Source organism: Bos javanicus, chromosome 8 (genome assembly GCF_032452875.1).
Source record: "Bos javanicus breed banteng chromosome 8, ARS-OSU_banteng_1.0, whole genome shotgun sequence".
NCBI lineage: Eukaryota > Metazoa > Chordata > Mammalia > Artiodactyla > Bovidae > Bos > Bos javanicus.
This window is the reverse complement of record NC_083875.1, coordinates 24,042,067-24,059,284: the sequence shown is the minus strand read 5'-3', so window position 1 is coordinate 24,059,284 and position 17,218 is coordinate 24,042,067. Positions and strand designations below refer to the sequence as shown.

Sequence of the window (17,218 nt, the reverse complement as noted above, 5' to 3'; positions counted from 1 at the left end):
TGGGATTTTCCAGGCAAGAGTACTGGAGTGGGGTGCCATTGCCTTCTCCAGGCTGCAGTCCAAGAGGTTGCAAAGAATCACACATGACTGAGTGACTTTCACTTCACTTCATCATTAGAAATATATTCTTCCTTTAGAATTACTCTAAAGAAATGGTGGTACCAATATTTGAGAACTATCCATTAATGCTTTTTAAAAATAGATTAAGTTACATGGTCATTTAGTTTTGATATAAAGTGTATAGGACCTTGACTCTTAAATAATTATTCTAATTATATCCAATTATTCCAATTCAATATTAGCCAACGTTTTTACAAGCATGCATTTATTACCTTTTTCAGTCTGAAATCTACCCTGAATATTCATGGATATAAAAATTAAGTTCAGTAAACTCACAAAATGTCATCTTTGTCTTCTCACTAATGATCATAGTCTTCTCACTTCATAATCTCACTGGCCTATAATGTTAGAGATTTTTTGGTGGTTTTAAAAAATAATTAATTGATTAATTTGACTGCATCAGGTCTTTACTTGTGGCGTGCAGGATCTGTTAGTTGTGGCAACATGTGGGATCTAGTTCCCTAAACAGGAATCGAACCCAGGCGCCCTCATTGGGAGCACAGAGTCTTAGCCACAGGACCACCAGGGAAGTCCCATGTTAGACGTTTTTATCCTCGGTTTCATCCTACATGGAGAGCCCTGAGGAATTCAGCCAAATACACTTAGTATTTATTGCTAGAGCATGCTTCTGTCCCTAAGTCCTGCCTCCTTTCATTAGAGAAAACCGAACGGTACACCTTAGTCAGAGTTCATCTTTTCTTTCCCCCGTATGTCCAGTACAAGCCTTAAAGACTTGTTGCCATTTTCTTTCTCCTGTTCATCCCCACTTCTTACCTCAAGGCTCCTCAGAGTCTAGGACCTCCCAAATCCCCTGTGGTTAATAGTGGGTCCAAAGAGGAAAAACGCCTCCAGTTATCCAAATTTCCACCTACATCCCCAGATAACCGAAGAGTTCAAAGTCCTCTTGGGCTTTTAAAATGACATTGTTCCCTCTTAAATGGACCCTTACTCTAGTCTCCTGGCACTAGAAACAGGAGAAGCGGTATGTCTGTGGCCGAGGTATACTGTTGTTTCTGTCCACTCTGTATGTGCAGAGCTGTGATGGCCGTTAACTGGCTCTTCTGCATGTTTGTACTTGACATTTACTAGTATCTGTCCCTAAGGAAGAAGAGGAGGAGTTGAGATTATCTGTATCTATTTGAGAAAATTCAGTAATTAGAGTCAGTCAGGTGAATGACCTAGAGGCTGACTGTGTCTGACAGACCATGTCACCACGAGCAAAGTTCTTCATGTATTAGTTTTGCCAAATATCAAAATGAATCCGCCACAGGCATACATGTGTTCCCCATCCGAGGGTTCAAGTTCTTCATTTTTTGTTGCCTCTTATTCCCTGTGATTGTAAGAACCACGAAAAGACACTGCCTTAGAGATGTACAACCTAAGTACAGGGTGGATGATATATTTTAAGTTTCTAGGTACAGCAGGCAGAAGACTGAATTGCAGTGAATGTAAACTAACCCTGGCCCTTTTCTTCTTATTCCTTTCAAGTGAACAAAAGCAGTTGCAAAGTAAATCCAGTGATTTGAATTATTTTAAATAGGGATGTAACTGCTGTCGCTGCTAAGTCGTTTCAGTCGTGTCTGACTCTGTGCAACCGCATAGACGGCAGCCCACCAGGCTCTCCCATCCCTGGGATTCTCCAGGCAAGAGTACTGGAGTAGGGTGCCATTGCCTTCTCCATATGCTGTAAAAGATTTTTTAATTTTGAAATAATTTCATACTTATCAGAAGTTGCAAAATTAGAGAGTACTTTTACCCAGCTATTCCCATTGATAACATCCCACATAACTTTAGTTCATTATTAACACCAGGGAATTCACTTTCATACTGTTAATTAAACTATAGACCTACTTGGATTTCATCAATTTTTTTTTTTACAGTGTATAAGTTTTGGGAATTAGCTTTTTTAAAAAGCTCAGTATAACATCTAAGACCCATCCAAGTAGTTATCTGTATCAATTGTTCTTTTTTTATTGCTAAGTAATATTCCATTTTGAGATGTACCCAGATGGCATTAGCAGTAAAGAACCCACCTACAAATGCAGGAATTGTTAGAGACACAGGTTCGATCCCTGGGTAAGGAAGATCCCCTGGAGAAGGGCACAGCAACCCACTCCAGTGTTCTTGCCTGGAGAATCCCTTGGACAGAGGAGCCTGACAGGCTATAGTCCACGGGGTCAGCAAGAGTCGAACACGACTGAACCGACTTCACACGCACATAAAATGTACCATAGTTTGTCTATGTCCTCATCTGTTGGAAGACATTTGTTTTATATCTAACACTCTGTGTCCTACAGCTCTTTTCAAATCCTCACTTGATCATCTGGAAGGAAGAGACCAGGGCAAGGTTCAAAGACAATGGGGAAAATTCCTAGTTGTTAGCTTTTTCAAGCTAGCAACTTGGGACGGATGGTACTGTACATATCAGTTGCATGCATGGTATTTTACTTTCATTTAAACTGCTCTCAGGCCTGAAATTATTAGGCCTTAGTTCTCTGAAGTACCTGACAAATAGACAAATTTTCATTTCTGGGTTAGTCTATGTGGAGATGTATACTTATCTCTTGGCATATATTATCTTTTACCAGAATAGGATCCCTTCTGTCCTCACAAGCACATAATTCTTAGGTACATTCTGAAAAGTCTAGACTCCTCCCAGCTTGAAGCAGTCATTCATGTGGTCGTGTATATAGGACTTGGGATATGTGACCTGCCAATGCAAATTACCCACATTTTTCATTCAGATGATATATTGGTAAAGGTCTTCACAGGAAATTCAGAGGGAATAGTTGAGAGTTTAATAAAGGACTGCTTAAAGGTGTGCTGTCAGGGTTAAAGAAAATTCACAAGCAATAGTGGATCATCTCAGAATGGCAAATGTCTCTCAGCCTAAGAGGTAAAGGAAGGTAATAGTTACGAGAATAAGAGAGAGCTTCTGTGTCATAAATAGGTCTGCCTAAGGGGAGTTAGGCGGAGAAGGCAATGGCACCCCACTCCAGTACTCCTGCCTGGAAAATCCCATGGATGGAGGAGCCTGGTAGACTGCAGTCCATAGGGTCGCTAAGAGTCGGACACGAATGAGCAACTTCACTTTCACTTTTCACTTTCATGCATTGGAGAAGGAAATGGCAACCCACTCCAGTGTTCTTGCCTGGAGAATCCCAGGGACGGGGGAGTCTGGTGGGAGGCCATCTATGGGGCCGCACAGAGTCAGACACGACTGAAGCGACTTAGCAGCAGCAGCAGCAGCAAGGGGAGTCAGGACCTTCAACAGAGTGATACAGGCATCCTGGAGCAGTCCTGCAGGAGGATGTCTAGGGAGCAACATGCCCTCACCTCTGTTCTCAGCCTCTGATCTCCTACCAGTGTCTCCCATTGAGTGAAGCCAGCTGAAAGCCAGAGGACAAGGGAGCCTAGTGATGCTGTTGTGAAAGGTTATTCTTCCAGGGCACAGAGCAGGGTTGGGAGGGTGGATCTGGAGGGCAAAATGGAAAACTTACAACATAGGTGTTCTCTGGACTTTGAATGGAGAAGCTTGGTTGTGCCTAGAAAGGCTGTATGTAAGAATGACAGAACTGGGTATGTAATCCATGTTCCGTGAGTATTTGCTGCCTTTAATTTAACTGTGGTCTTTTAAAGGGGACATTTAGACCTGTTCAGAATGAAATTCTAGTTCAGGTGGGTGGACTCTTGCTTTTTCTTCCTATAAGAAGAGGCACATGCAGTGGTTTCCTTTTTTGTTTCCCTTATGATTTGTTTAGCTTTATTTTTTTGTTGCTGTTTTTGTTCTGCATTGGGCAACCTCTAGTGGTCCTTGGGAAAATAACACTTGAATATAAACCTATAGTGTTAATCAAGTATTTTGCTTGAATATCCTGTCGTCTTCTGGTCCTGGATCACTATATTCCCTTATGATAAGTAAAGATGTCAAGCAATAAGGATCTTGGGCTTAATTAGAAGAAACACAAATAAATAATGAATTAGTTTTTAAAAATAAGTGTACTGATATTACTACACAATGAAGGACAGTCATAAAAGGCTCTTTCTAAATGATAAGAAAGAGCCAGTCACATGGCAGTAAAGGATTAGTGTGTTCCAGGTAGAAGGAATAGCAAGTGCAGTGGCCTTGTCTTAGGTATGAGCTTTGTGTTATTGAGGAATGGAGTAAAGCCCATGTGAAAATGTGCCTTTAACATAGCTAGGAAGGAAGGCAGGTGGTAGAGATGTAGTCAGGAGAGTCTGGGGCCGGGTCATAGGAAGCTTTGATGTTATTCTGTGTACAGTGAAACACCAGAAGGTGTTAGAGATGGAAATGACATAGAATTCCAGCTTCGGAGTAGAGGCTGGTTTGGAGGAGTAGTCATGAGGAGAAGAAATCAAGAAACAAGTTTTTAAATTCATCCAAATGAGAAAAAGAGAAGATAATGACTGGGCAAGTAGCAGTAAAAATGGAAAGGGGTGGATTTGAGATATATTTTAAAAGATAGATCTAAAAGGACTTGCTAATGAATTACATATACAAACTATGAGAAAGAGGAATTACGAATGACCAGGTTTTTAAACTTGCATGACTGAGTGCCATGTTCTGGTTTTAGGAAGACTAAGAATAGGATGAGAATCAAGACTTGTTCTTTTACTTTGTGAAATTTGATCAAAAATATAGCTAAGTTGTTGTTTTTGTGGGTGTGCGTATATGACTTAAGAATGAATGTTTCTCTTCTATACGATATTTACTTTTGATCTGCTTTTATTTCTTTCAGCTCTGGAGGAATTTTTTACATCACTTGTGAAGCAAGAAATGGTGAATATGCCCCGTGGGGTGTATCACTCTGCATTGAAAGGAGGTGCCCGCTTAGATCAAGGAAAGACTGTAGCAGGAATCCCCAATTTTATGTTGAAAATGTACGAAACAAACAAGCAGCCAGGTTTGAAACCTGGCCTTGCGGGTAAGCGATACATCAGTGTGTAGGTTTTTAATGTACCGATGTAAGCTTCTCTTCCAAGTAGGATGTGATTGGGCATGGAAAGGCATTGCTGCTGCTGCCCACATCTAGACACACTGGATAAATTACAAATATGAATCACATCTTAAAGCCATTTAGAGAACTGCAGAAGCAAAGACATAAATAAAAGCAAAGAGATAGACTGAAATTACAGAATAGGGGGAGCATTTTAGAGGTTTCCGATTTTTTTAGGTTGTTCCCTGCCCCACGCACTGGCCCCCACCTCATAGGGGATGTTCACCCATTTTGGTTGTGGACTGGAACTGGGAATTGGCTCAGGCAGAGGCCTGTTGGAGGCCAGAAAACCGGTAAAGCTTTTAGTGGCATCAAGGGACTAGGGTGATGTGGTGATTAATTTTATGTATCATCTTAATTGGGCTAAATGACGCTCAGATAACTGATAAATATGATTTCTGAGTGTGTCTGTACGTGAGTTTCCAGAAGAGGTTAGCATTTGAGTCGGCAGACTGAGTAAAGATCATCAGTGTGGGTCGGCAACATCCAAACCATTGAAGACCTGAATAGAATGAAAAGACAGAGGAAGGGTGAAGCTGGGAGATCCATCTTCTCCTGCCTTTGGACGGTGGTGCTCCTGGTTCTTGGGCTTCCTGACTCAGACTGAATTACACCACTGGCTTTCCTGGTTCTCTCGTTTGCAGACAGAAGATTGTGGGACCTCTCAGCCTCAAAATTCTTGCGAATCAATTGCCGTAAAAAAAAAAAAATCTCTACTTGCTCATCTACATATCTATATCTATACATATCTTGTTAGTTCTGTTTTTCTGAAGATTCTAACTAACATAGGTGACAAACTGGAGATTTTCCTCTTGAAATATTTGGTGAGTTTGGAGTTTGCACTGAAAGTTAAAGAACTACGCTGATGCTTCTGAAAGGCAGTAGTCTCCAGTCTTACAGTACTTGGAAAACAAAGACTGACTAGGAGAATGGGCCTGAAAACCAAGTACCCAAATAGTGAGTTGATACTGGAGATCTACAGGTCTTTTCACCTGGTTGCCTTTACTCATTTTGGCCTCAGTTAGAGGCTGAAATTCAGGCTTGACCTTAACAAGAGGGTGATACAGGAGGCAGAGAAACCAACAGAGATCCTGACATTTTTGTGGTAACCCTAGTGACAAAACTGAGCTGGAGGGACTTTAAGCACACGGCATGTTTCTCCCTTAAGGTATTTGTCAAATTTTGAAGCTTTGTGGGATGGGAATTTAGAAGGTAACCTGAAAACTTCTGAGGACAGATGTAAATCTCTGAATCTCCCGTAATCTTCCCATACTGAAGAGTCAAAGACCGATTAGGCTGTCAGTTGAAAATCTTGAAGAAGGTGTGCCCTAGAAATAGGGTTGAACCAGAGGTAGACTGAGATTTACCAAAGCTATAATCAAGCCTGGCTCAGTTAAATCCCCAATTCAGTTGAGATGGTCAGTCCTTCACTCTGCCTAACAGAGGAGAAACTCCTCTGAGATAAAAAAATAACATCATTTAGAATTTCTGTGGTTCTTTCATTACCATCCAGTATACAGGGAAACGGTTCTAGGCATTTGAAAAAGGAAGAAACTAGAAAGGAAGGGAATATTACATGGAGATAAAGCAGTCAGTATATCAGGAAGGCATCACAATTCAAATCAGTGTACACAAAATAGCAGAGTTCAAACTACATGACAAAAAATTAGAACTAACTAAATAGACAAATCCATAATACTAGTAGGAAACTCTAAAACATGTTCTTCAATGACTTAATGAATAAGCAGACGAAAAATCAAGTTCACAAAATATATGAACAATACCCTGAACAAACTTTACTTAAGTGATGCACAGAACATTGTATCTTATAGTGATATAATTTATATGCTTTTAAGTCAGATATGCAGATAACACCACCCTTATGGCAGAAAGTGAAGAGGAACTCAAAAGCCTCTTGATGAAAGTGAAAGTGGAGAGTGAAAAAGTTGGCTTAAAGCTCAACATTCAGAAAATGAAGATCATGGCATCTGGTCCCATCACTTCATGGGAAATAGATGGGGAAACTGGAAACAGTGTCAGACTATTTTGGGGGGCTCCAAAATCACTGCAGATGGTGACTGCAGCCATGAAATTAAAAGATGCTTACTCCTTGGAAGGAAAGTTATGACCAACCTAGATAGCATATTCAAAAGCAGAGACATTACTTTGCCAACAAAGGTCCGTCTAGTCAAGGCTATGGTTTTTCCTGTGGTCATGTATGGATGCGAGAGTTGGACTATGAAGAAAGCTGAGCACCGAAGAATTGATGCTTTTGAACTGTGGTGTTGGAGAAGACTCTTGAGAGTCCCTTGGACTGCAAGGAGATCCAACCAGTCCATTCTGAAGGAGATCAGCCCTGGGATTTCTTTGGAAGGAATGATGCTAAAGCTGAAACTCCAGTACTTTGGCCACCTCATGCAAAGAGTTGACTCATTGGAAAAGACTCTGATGCGGGGAGGGATTGGGGGCAGGAGGAGAAGGGGACGACAGAGGATGAGATGGCTGGATAGCATCACTGATTCAATGGACGTGAGTCTGAGTGAACTCCGGGAGTTGGTGATGGACAGGGAGGCCTGGCGTGCTGCGATTCATGGGGTTGCAAAGAGTCAGACACGACTGAGTGACTGAACTGAACTGGAACTGTACATTGGGTTATTTGTCTTCTTGTTGATTTTTAAGATTTCTTTATATACACTGATAAGGAGGAAATGGAAACCTCCTGGAGGAGGAAATGGCAACCCACTCCAGTATTCTTGCCTGGAAAATCCCCATGGACAGAAGAGCCTGACGGGCTGTATAGTTCATGGCATTGCCAAGAGTCAGACATGACTGAAGCGACTTAACACACACACACACAAACTGTAGTTTGGCAACTTATCAGAATGATCATATGGCAGATCATAAACTTCAACAAATTTCAAAATATTGAAGTCATTGAGTCTGTAATAACTAGCCTGGAAATTCCACTAGCCTGGAAATTGAATAATATAGATCACCTATGGATCAAAGGAAAAATCAAAATGGAAATCAGAAAATATTTTGAACTGAATGATAATGGAAATAAGCCAAATTACAACTTGTGGGATGCAACTGAAACAGTGTTAGTGGGAAATTCATACCTTTAAAGCAAATACTGAAAAAAGAAAAGGAAAGGAAAATCAATGATAATTAAAGCTTCTATTTCAAGAAAAATGGAAAATAACAGTGAATTAAACTTAAATTATAAATGAAAGAATAATAAATATAAGAATAAAAATCAATGAAAATAGAAAACACATAAAATAAATAAAATCAGCAAAGCCAAACATTGACTCTTTGGAAAGTTGAAAAGAATTGATAAAACCATTGTAAGTTTGAACAGAAATATAGATTACCTATACTAGGAACAACAAACGAGACAGCACTTCAGACCCCATAGCATTCAAAAAAATTATGAAGAACTTTTAGCCAGTGAATTTCACAGTTTAGATGAGACATAGAAGTTCGTCAAAATATAAAACTGCAGAACTGACAGAAAGCAGACTAGACTATATGAATAGTTTGAAATTGGGTATTAGTATTAGTATTGAAGAAATTGAGTCTGTAAGAACCTTCCCACAAAGAAACCTTAGGTGCAGATGCTTCTTTGGTGAATTTTTCAAAAAAATTAAGAAAGAAATAACAAGGATCTTTATAAACTCTAATATAGGAGGGAAAAAAAGAACCCTCCTAGATGAGGTCAGCATAACCTTAATACCGAATATCAGAAGGGAATATTAAAAGCCACTCTTTTCCATGAACATAGTTGCGAAAATCTCCCCAAAATATGTTAGAAAATGGAATTCAGCAGTACATACAAAGGAAAATAAATAATAATTAGTGGGGTTAATTTAATGTTTGAAAATCAATATAATTTATTACATTAATAGCAAAAAGGCAGTATAATCTTTAGATGACCTCAATAGATGTAGAAAAAGCCTTTGAAAAACTTAGTTCCTATTCATGTTACATAAAAGACTCTCATTAAGCTCTGAATAGAACTTCTTTTATTCTGATAAAGAACATCTACAATGCCATCTTTGTACTTAATGCTGAAATAATGAAACTTTCACTCCTTGAGATTGGGGGAAAAGATATGGATGCTTGTTGTTACCACTATTATTCAGTATTGTAATGGAAGCCATAGCTAGTGTAATGAGCCAAGAAAAAGAAATAAAAGTCATACAGATTAGAAAGGAAGAGATAAAGTAGTCATTATTTGTTGATGACATGATTGTGTACATAGAAAACCCAAAATAATCTGCAGACTAATTAGGATTAATAAATGAATTAAGATTACTTTGTACAAAGATCATATAAAAATGAATTGTATATTTGTATATACATAACAAAAATGAAACTTAAAAATTGTATCATTTATACCAGTACCAAAAACCATCAAGTATCCAGAATAAATTTAACAAGAATTGTATAAAATCCTTATACTGTATGCTATAAAATACTATGGAGAAAAGTTAAAGAAATTCGAATAAATTGAGTTATATAAAGTATTTATGGACCAGAAGACACCATGCTGTAAAAATGTCAGCTCTCTCCAAGCTAATATGTTGTTTCAACCCAGCCCAATCCACATCCCAGTAGGTTTTTGGAAATTGACAGACTGATTCTAAAATTTGTGTGGAATTGCAAAATACCAATAATGGCCAAGGTAAGCGTGGAGAACAAAAACAAAATAGATGGATATACATTACCAGATATCCAGACCTATTATGAAACCATGATAATTGACAGTGTGATGTTGATGCAAAAACAGGCCAACTGACTAGTGGAAGAATATGGAGTATACAGAAACAGACCTACATATACAAGGTCACTAGACTTGTTACAAAAGTAATACTGTGGTGCTGTAGAGAAAAGGGATGATCTTTTTGAAAAATAAAAATTATATTAAAATCACAAACATGTATTAATGAAAGTATACCATTAAGAGAGTGAAAAGGCAAGGCACAGAAGACAAGTATTTTTAGAACTTGTATCTAGAATATGTAAAGAATTTTTAAAAATCAATAAGAAAAAGACAGTTGAAAAACAGGGAAAAGAATTGAATTTACCCTTCAAAAAGAGGGTGTACACAGTATATTAACACATATATATGGAACTTAGAAACATGGTGATGATGATCCTATATTCGAAACAGCAAAAGAGACACAGCTGTAAAGAACAGACTTTTGGACTCTGTGGGAGAAGGCGAGGATGGGATGATCTGAGAGAATATCATTGAAACATGTATATTACCATATGTGAAATAGATCGCCAGTCCAGGTTCAAGGCATGAGACAGGGCGCTCAGGGCCGGTACACTGGGATGACCCTGAGGGACGGGATGGGGAGGGAAGTGGGAGGGGCTTTCAGGATGGGGAGCACATGTACACCCATGGCTGATTCATGTCAATGTATCCACAGCAATATTGTAAAGTAATTAGCCTCCAATAAAAATTTTTTTTAAAAAAGAGGGGAAAAAAAGAGGGTATACAAATGTCTGATGAACATATGATTAGATGATCAACTTCATTAGTCATCTGAGAAGTGCAAATTAAAACCACGGTAAGATACCACAGCAGACCTAATGCTATGGCTAAGATGAAAAAAAAATGGAAAATACAAAGTATTGATAAATATGTGGAGTAAACAGAATTGCTGTTGGGAATGTAGGTTAGTAGAACCACTTGGACAATTTATACTGAATAAATTCATACTCTGTTACCTACCTATTTCATTCTTAGGAATAAGCCCAAATTAAGTCACCAAAAGACATAATAATATTCACTGCAGCATTATTTGAGTAGCCCTAAACTTACCAACCTAGATAGCATATTCAAAAGTAGAGACATTACTTTGCCAACAAAGGTTTGTCTAGTCAAGGCTATGGTTTTTCCTGTGGTCATGTGAGAGTTGGACTGTGAAGAAGGCTGAGCACCGAAAAATTGATGCTTTTGAATTGTGGTGTTGGAGAAGATTCTTGAGAGTCCCTTGGACTGCAAGGAGATCCAACCAGTCCATTCTGAAGGAGATCAGCCCTGGGATTTCTTTGGAAGGAATGATGCTAAAGCTGAAACTCCAATACTTTGGCCACCTGATGCGAAGAGCTGACTCATTGGAAAAGACTCTGATGCTGGGAGGAATTGGGGGCAGGAGGAGAAGGGGACGACAGAGGATGAGATGGCTGGATGGCATCACTGACTCGATGGACGTGAGTCTGAGTGAACTCCGGGAGTTGGTGATGGACAGGGAGGCCTGGCGTGCTGCGATTCATGGGGTCGCAAAGGGTAGGACACGACTGAGCGACTGATCTGATCTGATCTGAAACTTATTTTTGGAGAAGGAAATGGCAACCCACTCCAGTACCCTTGCCTGGAGAATCCCATGGAGGGAGGAGCCTGGTAGGTTACAGTCCATGGAGTCTCAAAGAATCGGACTCAACTGAGCGACTTCACTTTCTCACTTTCTTTAAACTTATTTTAGTTGCTGAGCTTCCCTGGTAGCTCAGCTGGTAGAGAATCCACCTGCCACGCAGGAGACCCCCATTCGATTCCTGGGTCTAAAAGATCACCTGTAGAAGGGATAGAAGCTATCTCAATGCCTATTGACAGTAAAATTGTGGTATGTGCACATTATGGAGTGTTATTCAATAATGACAATGCATATACTACAACTGCCAATAACAATATGAATGATTCTCACAATGATTATGTTAAGTGAAAGAAGTCAGATATAAAAGTGTGCAGCCTGATTCCAGTTGTGTAAAGTACCACTCCATGGACTGTAACCTACCAGGCTCCTCCCTCCATGGGATTCTCCAGGCAAGGGTACTGGAGTGGGTTGCCATTTCCTTCTCCAAAGGTTGCTAGAAAGTTGTTATCTTTGGGCTGGGGGTGGACATGATTGGAATGAGACATGAGGAAGGGCTTCTAAGATGTTAACAGTGTTTTGCTTCTTGATCTGGGTACTGATTACACTTTTGTTCAGTTTGTAAAAATCCATAGAGCAGTATGCTTATGTTCACTCTTCTCTATTATACTTCAGGAAGAGATATTTTTAAAGGTAATTTTTTCTGTTTTAGTGTTTTAGTCCTTGAATATGTCTTCTCCTTGGCTCAGAATCACCCAGATAAGGTCCAAGACTACCCTAACTCATACTCTAGTGTTTGGCTGCCTGCCTTTGCTTTGTAACTGACATGGGGTCAGCTAATGCTGGAAGTTCAATTTAGTTAAGCAGAGTAGGAAGGATTGGGAGAAGGGTAACAGATGGCGGAGGGGAGGAGAAAGGGACAGTGAATGTATTTGAGTATAGGTATGATGGAAAACTAGTCTTATGGGTGTAAACTAAAGGAACCCATATTATCAGGAGTTCACAAAGACTGGCATGCATAAGCATTTCTCTTTAATTGAGATTTATTTTTTAAGGAAAGTTAATAGAATCTCTAGAAGTAACAGTTAACAAAATTTAAAATAAACATGATTTGAAATTTTCTCATTTATTTACAAATGAATAACACTCCTCTGTAGTTTCAAGATGCTAACTTCTTATAGCTCTTCTGTTTTTTCTTTCCTGTACTGACAGTTTAAAAAAAATAATAATTTGCTTAGCATATTCTTTTAATTTCTAAGTGTCTCTATCCAGATTGAATATCGACTACTGAGAACCTAATTAATGATGTTTTTCCATAAGCAATGTTTTTATATTTCTTTTTTTTAAGGTGGTATGTTATTTTGTTATGATATTTCAATGTATCAGAGTAAAGATGGCAAACCATTGAATCGACTGATGGCCAGTAGAGGGCGAAGCTTCAAGCAGACCTCCCTTGCTCTAGTGCATGAGGTAGGTACCTCTCTGTTCTCTGAAACAGTGCTTCTTGTTGTATATGCTTTGGGGTTTCCCGCCTTTGGTTTATGGTGATGAAATTTAGTGCGTGTTTGGAAATAATTTTTCTATTATTCATAATGAAAGTAGCTTTTAAAGACAACCAAAATAGTTGATCCAACTGTAGTATTTTGATGTACTTCTCAAAGAAACCGGCATGTTTCCCTTAGGGCTCAGCCTGTTAGAAAGTAGTATCTAGGGAACTATCTAGTTTGGTTTATTTATCAATATTTAATTGCCTTGGTTCAGAATAAATACCAATTTAATATTTTGAGAAATAATCTATTTCTTAACTGTAATCCTTTGGAAGTATGTAGGGCACCACTATTTATATCTTGTGAATATTGGAAATTAACAGTAAATAATTGTGTTGGAGGAGGGGAAATCCTTTGATTTTATTGTTTATGTTTCTTTTATGCTACTCTTATAGTTATGTGATGCCATTAGGTGTTGCTTGAAATCTGTTCATTACAGATTGTACCATACCAGAGGAAAGAAGGAAGGTGGAAAGCACTTGGGAGATCTGTGGGGGTTTTTTGTTTTTTAAAATTGTATGACAGTTACTCATTCAGGTGGTATATAGGTTAAACTGTGTGAATGACTAACAAAACAAAATACCACAGCAAAGAGGTTGATTTCATATAATTTAGACATAAGTTATATAACAGGTATAAATGAAAATGTATGAATTGTAAAAATTTTAAAAGATTTGAGATAATGATAGTGCTTCTACAATATGTTTGCATTAAATCTTATTTTGATGCATAGTTTATAAATATTGGTATCACTTATTTGATTTGATAATATTCTGTGTCTTACCAGTTGCCACCAATTAGCATAGCTAGATTTTTGTTTGTTTATTTGTTTGACCACACCACGTAGCATGTGAGATCTTCCTGCCCTGCAGCAGAAGCATGGAGTCTGAACCCCTGGACCATGAGGGAAGTCCCAACATAGCCAGATTTTTAAAGACCCACCTATGCTACCCATCTATTTCCCATGAAGTGATGGGACCAGATGCCATGATCTTCGTTTTCTGAATGTTGAGCTTTAAGCCAACTTTTTCACTCTCCTCTTTCACTTTCCTCAAGAGGCTTTTTAGTTCCTCTTCACTTTCTGTCATAAGGGTGGTGTCATCTGCATATCTGAGGTTATTGATATTTCTCCCGGCAATCTTGATTCCAGCTTGTGCTTCTTCCAGCCCAGTGGAAACACTGTTAGATTTTATTTTGGGGGGCTCCAAAATCACTGCAGATGGTGACTGCAGCCATGGAATTAAAAGATGCTTACTCCTTGGAAGAAAAGTTATGACCAACCTAGATAGCATATTCAAAAGCAGAGACATTACTTTGCCAACAAAGGTCCGTCTAGTCAAGGCTATGGCTTTTCCAGTGATCATGTATGGATGTGAGAGTTGGACTGTGAATAAAGCTGAGCGCCAAAGAATTGATGCTTTTGAACTGTGGTGTTGGAGAAGACTCTTGAGTCCCTTGGACTGCAAGGAGATCCAACCAGTCCATTCTAAAGGAGATCAGTCCTGGGTGTTCTCTGGAAGGAATGATGCTAAAGCTGAAACTCCAGTACTTTGGCCACCTCATGCGGAGTTGACTCATTGGAAAAGACTCTGATGCTGGGAGGGATTGGGGGCAGGAGGAGAAGGGGATGACAGAGGATGAGATGGCTGGATGGCATCACCAACTCAATGGACATGAGTTTGAGTGAACTCCGGGAGTTGGTGATGAACAGGGAGGCCTGGAGTGCTGCAATTCATGGGGTCACAAAGAGTCGGACATGACTGAGCGACTGAAGTGAATTAAACTGATGCTACCCATATTAGTTTTATATATTTGGTTAGAATTGAAATTATGTAAATCTTTGTTTAATACAATGTCTTTAACAAAGGAAGGAAGATCTGGGGAGAGTAGTGATTCTCTGGGAAGAAGAGAAGTTTAATTTCGTAAGCGAAGAAAAACAATAGGTAATTTCTAGATTTGTTCTCCCTATTATCTTATTCGTTGTTATGGAGAAGAAAGAGATTTGGTACTTTTTTGTTCTTTAAAGCTGTGTACTTAACGTGGATAACCAACATGTTAACTCTTAAGGGAAGCCTGAATTTAAAAGTCGCTATCATAACAGATGGAGAAGGGAATGGCTTCCCATTCCAATATTCTTGCCTGGAAAATCCCATGGACAGAGGAGCCTGGCAGGCTACAGCCCTTGCAATCACAGAGTCAAACACAACTGAGTGACTAACACTTTTGCTTTCATCATAACAGAAACAAGGAAAAGTGTTAATGTAGAGGTGGCAGAAGACATCTGATAAATTAAGCAAATGGTATCAGAACTTGTGAGGTGTACCTTAGTTTTGTGAACAGAGAAAATATTTGAGTTATGATACTTGTTGCTTGTATTATAGAATGCCCGTGGACGGAGGAGCCTGGTAGGCTGCAGTCCATGGGGTCGCTAAGAGTCGGACACAACTGAGTGACTTCACTTTCACTTTTCACTTTCCTGCATTGGAGAAGGAAATGGCAACCCACTCCAGCGTTCTTGCCTGGAGAATCCCAGGGATGGGGAAGCCTAGTGGGCTGTCATCTAAGGGGTCGCACAGAGTCGGACATGACTGAAGCAACTTAGCAGCAGCAGCAGAAAATTTCAAAGAGATGAGAAAAGGTCATAATTTTAGGAGTTACTTGGAAGTTGCATTAGACAGAATTCTGCTGCATCTGTGGCAGGATTTTGGGTTGGATTTATCTTCTGCTTACTATAATTCATTTTTTAAAAAGGCAGAGAGAGAGAATGACCAAGCAGTTTCTCAGAGTATCTGGCAACAAATAATAAAAAATTTAAGAGCTAGTTAATGAGAATAACAATTGCAATAATAATAACTCATAACCAGCTCAGGCACTTTAAAGTTTGCTGTGCATATGTTCATTCGTTTAATCTCTATATTCATACTGTGAGATTGGTACTGTTTATGTACTAGACACACATAAGTAGAAGAGCCTGGAAATTGAACCCAAAAAGTATGATTTCACAGTTCTTGATTCTGTCTTATTTTTAAAGTCTGTCATCATAGTTTCAATTTGTTGATTAATTTACCCATGGATGGACGTTTGGGCTGTTTCTACTTTTTCCAGATTATGACTGAAGCTGCTATAGATGTTACTATACAGGTGTATATGTGGACATCTATTTTAATTTCTCTTGATTAAATAACTACATACGAGTGGACTTGCTAGGTCTTTGGGTGAGTAAATATGAAAACCCAACTGTTTTTCCAGTGACTGTCCCACTTTGAAGGCCCACCAGCAGCATAAGGAAGTTCTGGTTGCTCTCCCTCCTTGCCAGCGCTCAATATGGTCAGTTCTTAAAATTTAGCAGTTCTCATAGTGGTTAGTGGTTTTCCTTTTGTGGTTTTTAATTTGTGTTTTTTTAATGACTACTGATGTTGAGCTGCTTTTCATGTATTTATTCACATCATGGAGTGTTGTGTTCTTTTGCCCATTTTAAATCCAGGTTTTTGTTTTCAAATGAGAATTCTTTATATATTCTGGATATAAGTTTGTTTTTTTTTAATTAGAAATGTGTCTTGCACATGTTTTTACCTACTCTCTAACTTGTCTTTTTATTTCCTGAATAGTGTCTTTTGAAGAGTGTCTCTTCAGTTTTGCAGAATTTATCAAGTTTTTCTTTCTTTGGTTCTTGCTTTTTGTCTTATCCAAAGTCTCAAAAACTTTCTGTTTTCTTTTTTTCCCATGTTATCTTTTTGAATTTTCAAAAAATGAGGTATAATTTATAGACTGTAGAATTCACTTATTGAATGTGTGCAAGTCAGTGGTTTTAGTGTATACACAGAGATGTAGAGCCATCACCACAGTCAATCTTAGAATATTTTCATCACAATGTAAAGTAACTCTATACCCATTAGCAGTCACTCTCCATTTCCCTCACATCCCGGCCTTCATCAACCATGAGTCCACGTTTTTTAAATTTTATATTGGAGTATAGCTGATTAACAATGTGGTAGTTTTGGACAGCAGAGGCACTCCACCATATATATACATGTATCCATTTTCCCCCAAATCCCCGTCCCATCCAAGCTGCCACATAGCATGAGCAGAGTTCCCTGTGCTATATAGTAGGTCCTCGTTGGCTATCCACTTTAAATATAATAGTATG

At 38.8% G+C, this 17,218-nt stretch overlaps 1 protein-coding gene across 2 annotated transcripts in view; it reads left to right on the top strand.

Annotated features, from left to right (window-relative positions):
- Positions 1–17,218, top strand: part of FOCAD (focadhesin) — a 302,861-nt gene that overhangs the window by 190,709 nt on the left and 94,934 nt on the right. For both annotated transcript variants that reach the window (XM_061425184.1, XM_061425185.1), the window contains 2 exons: positions 4,881–5,066; positions 12,873–12,994. In XM_061425184.1, the coding sequence (XP_061281168.1) occupies positions 4,881–5,066; positions 12,873–12,994 (308 nt within the window). The remainder of the gene's footprint in view (positions 1–4,880; positions 5,067–12,872; positions 12,995–17,218) is intronic.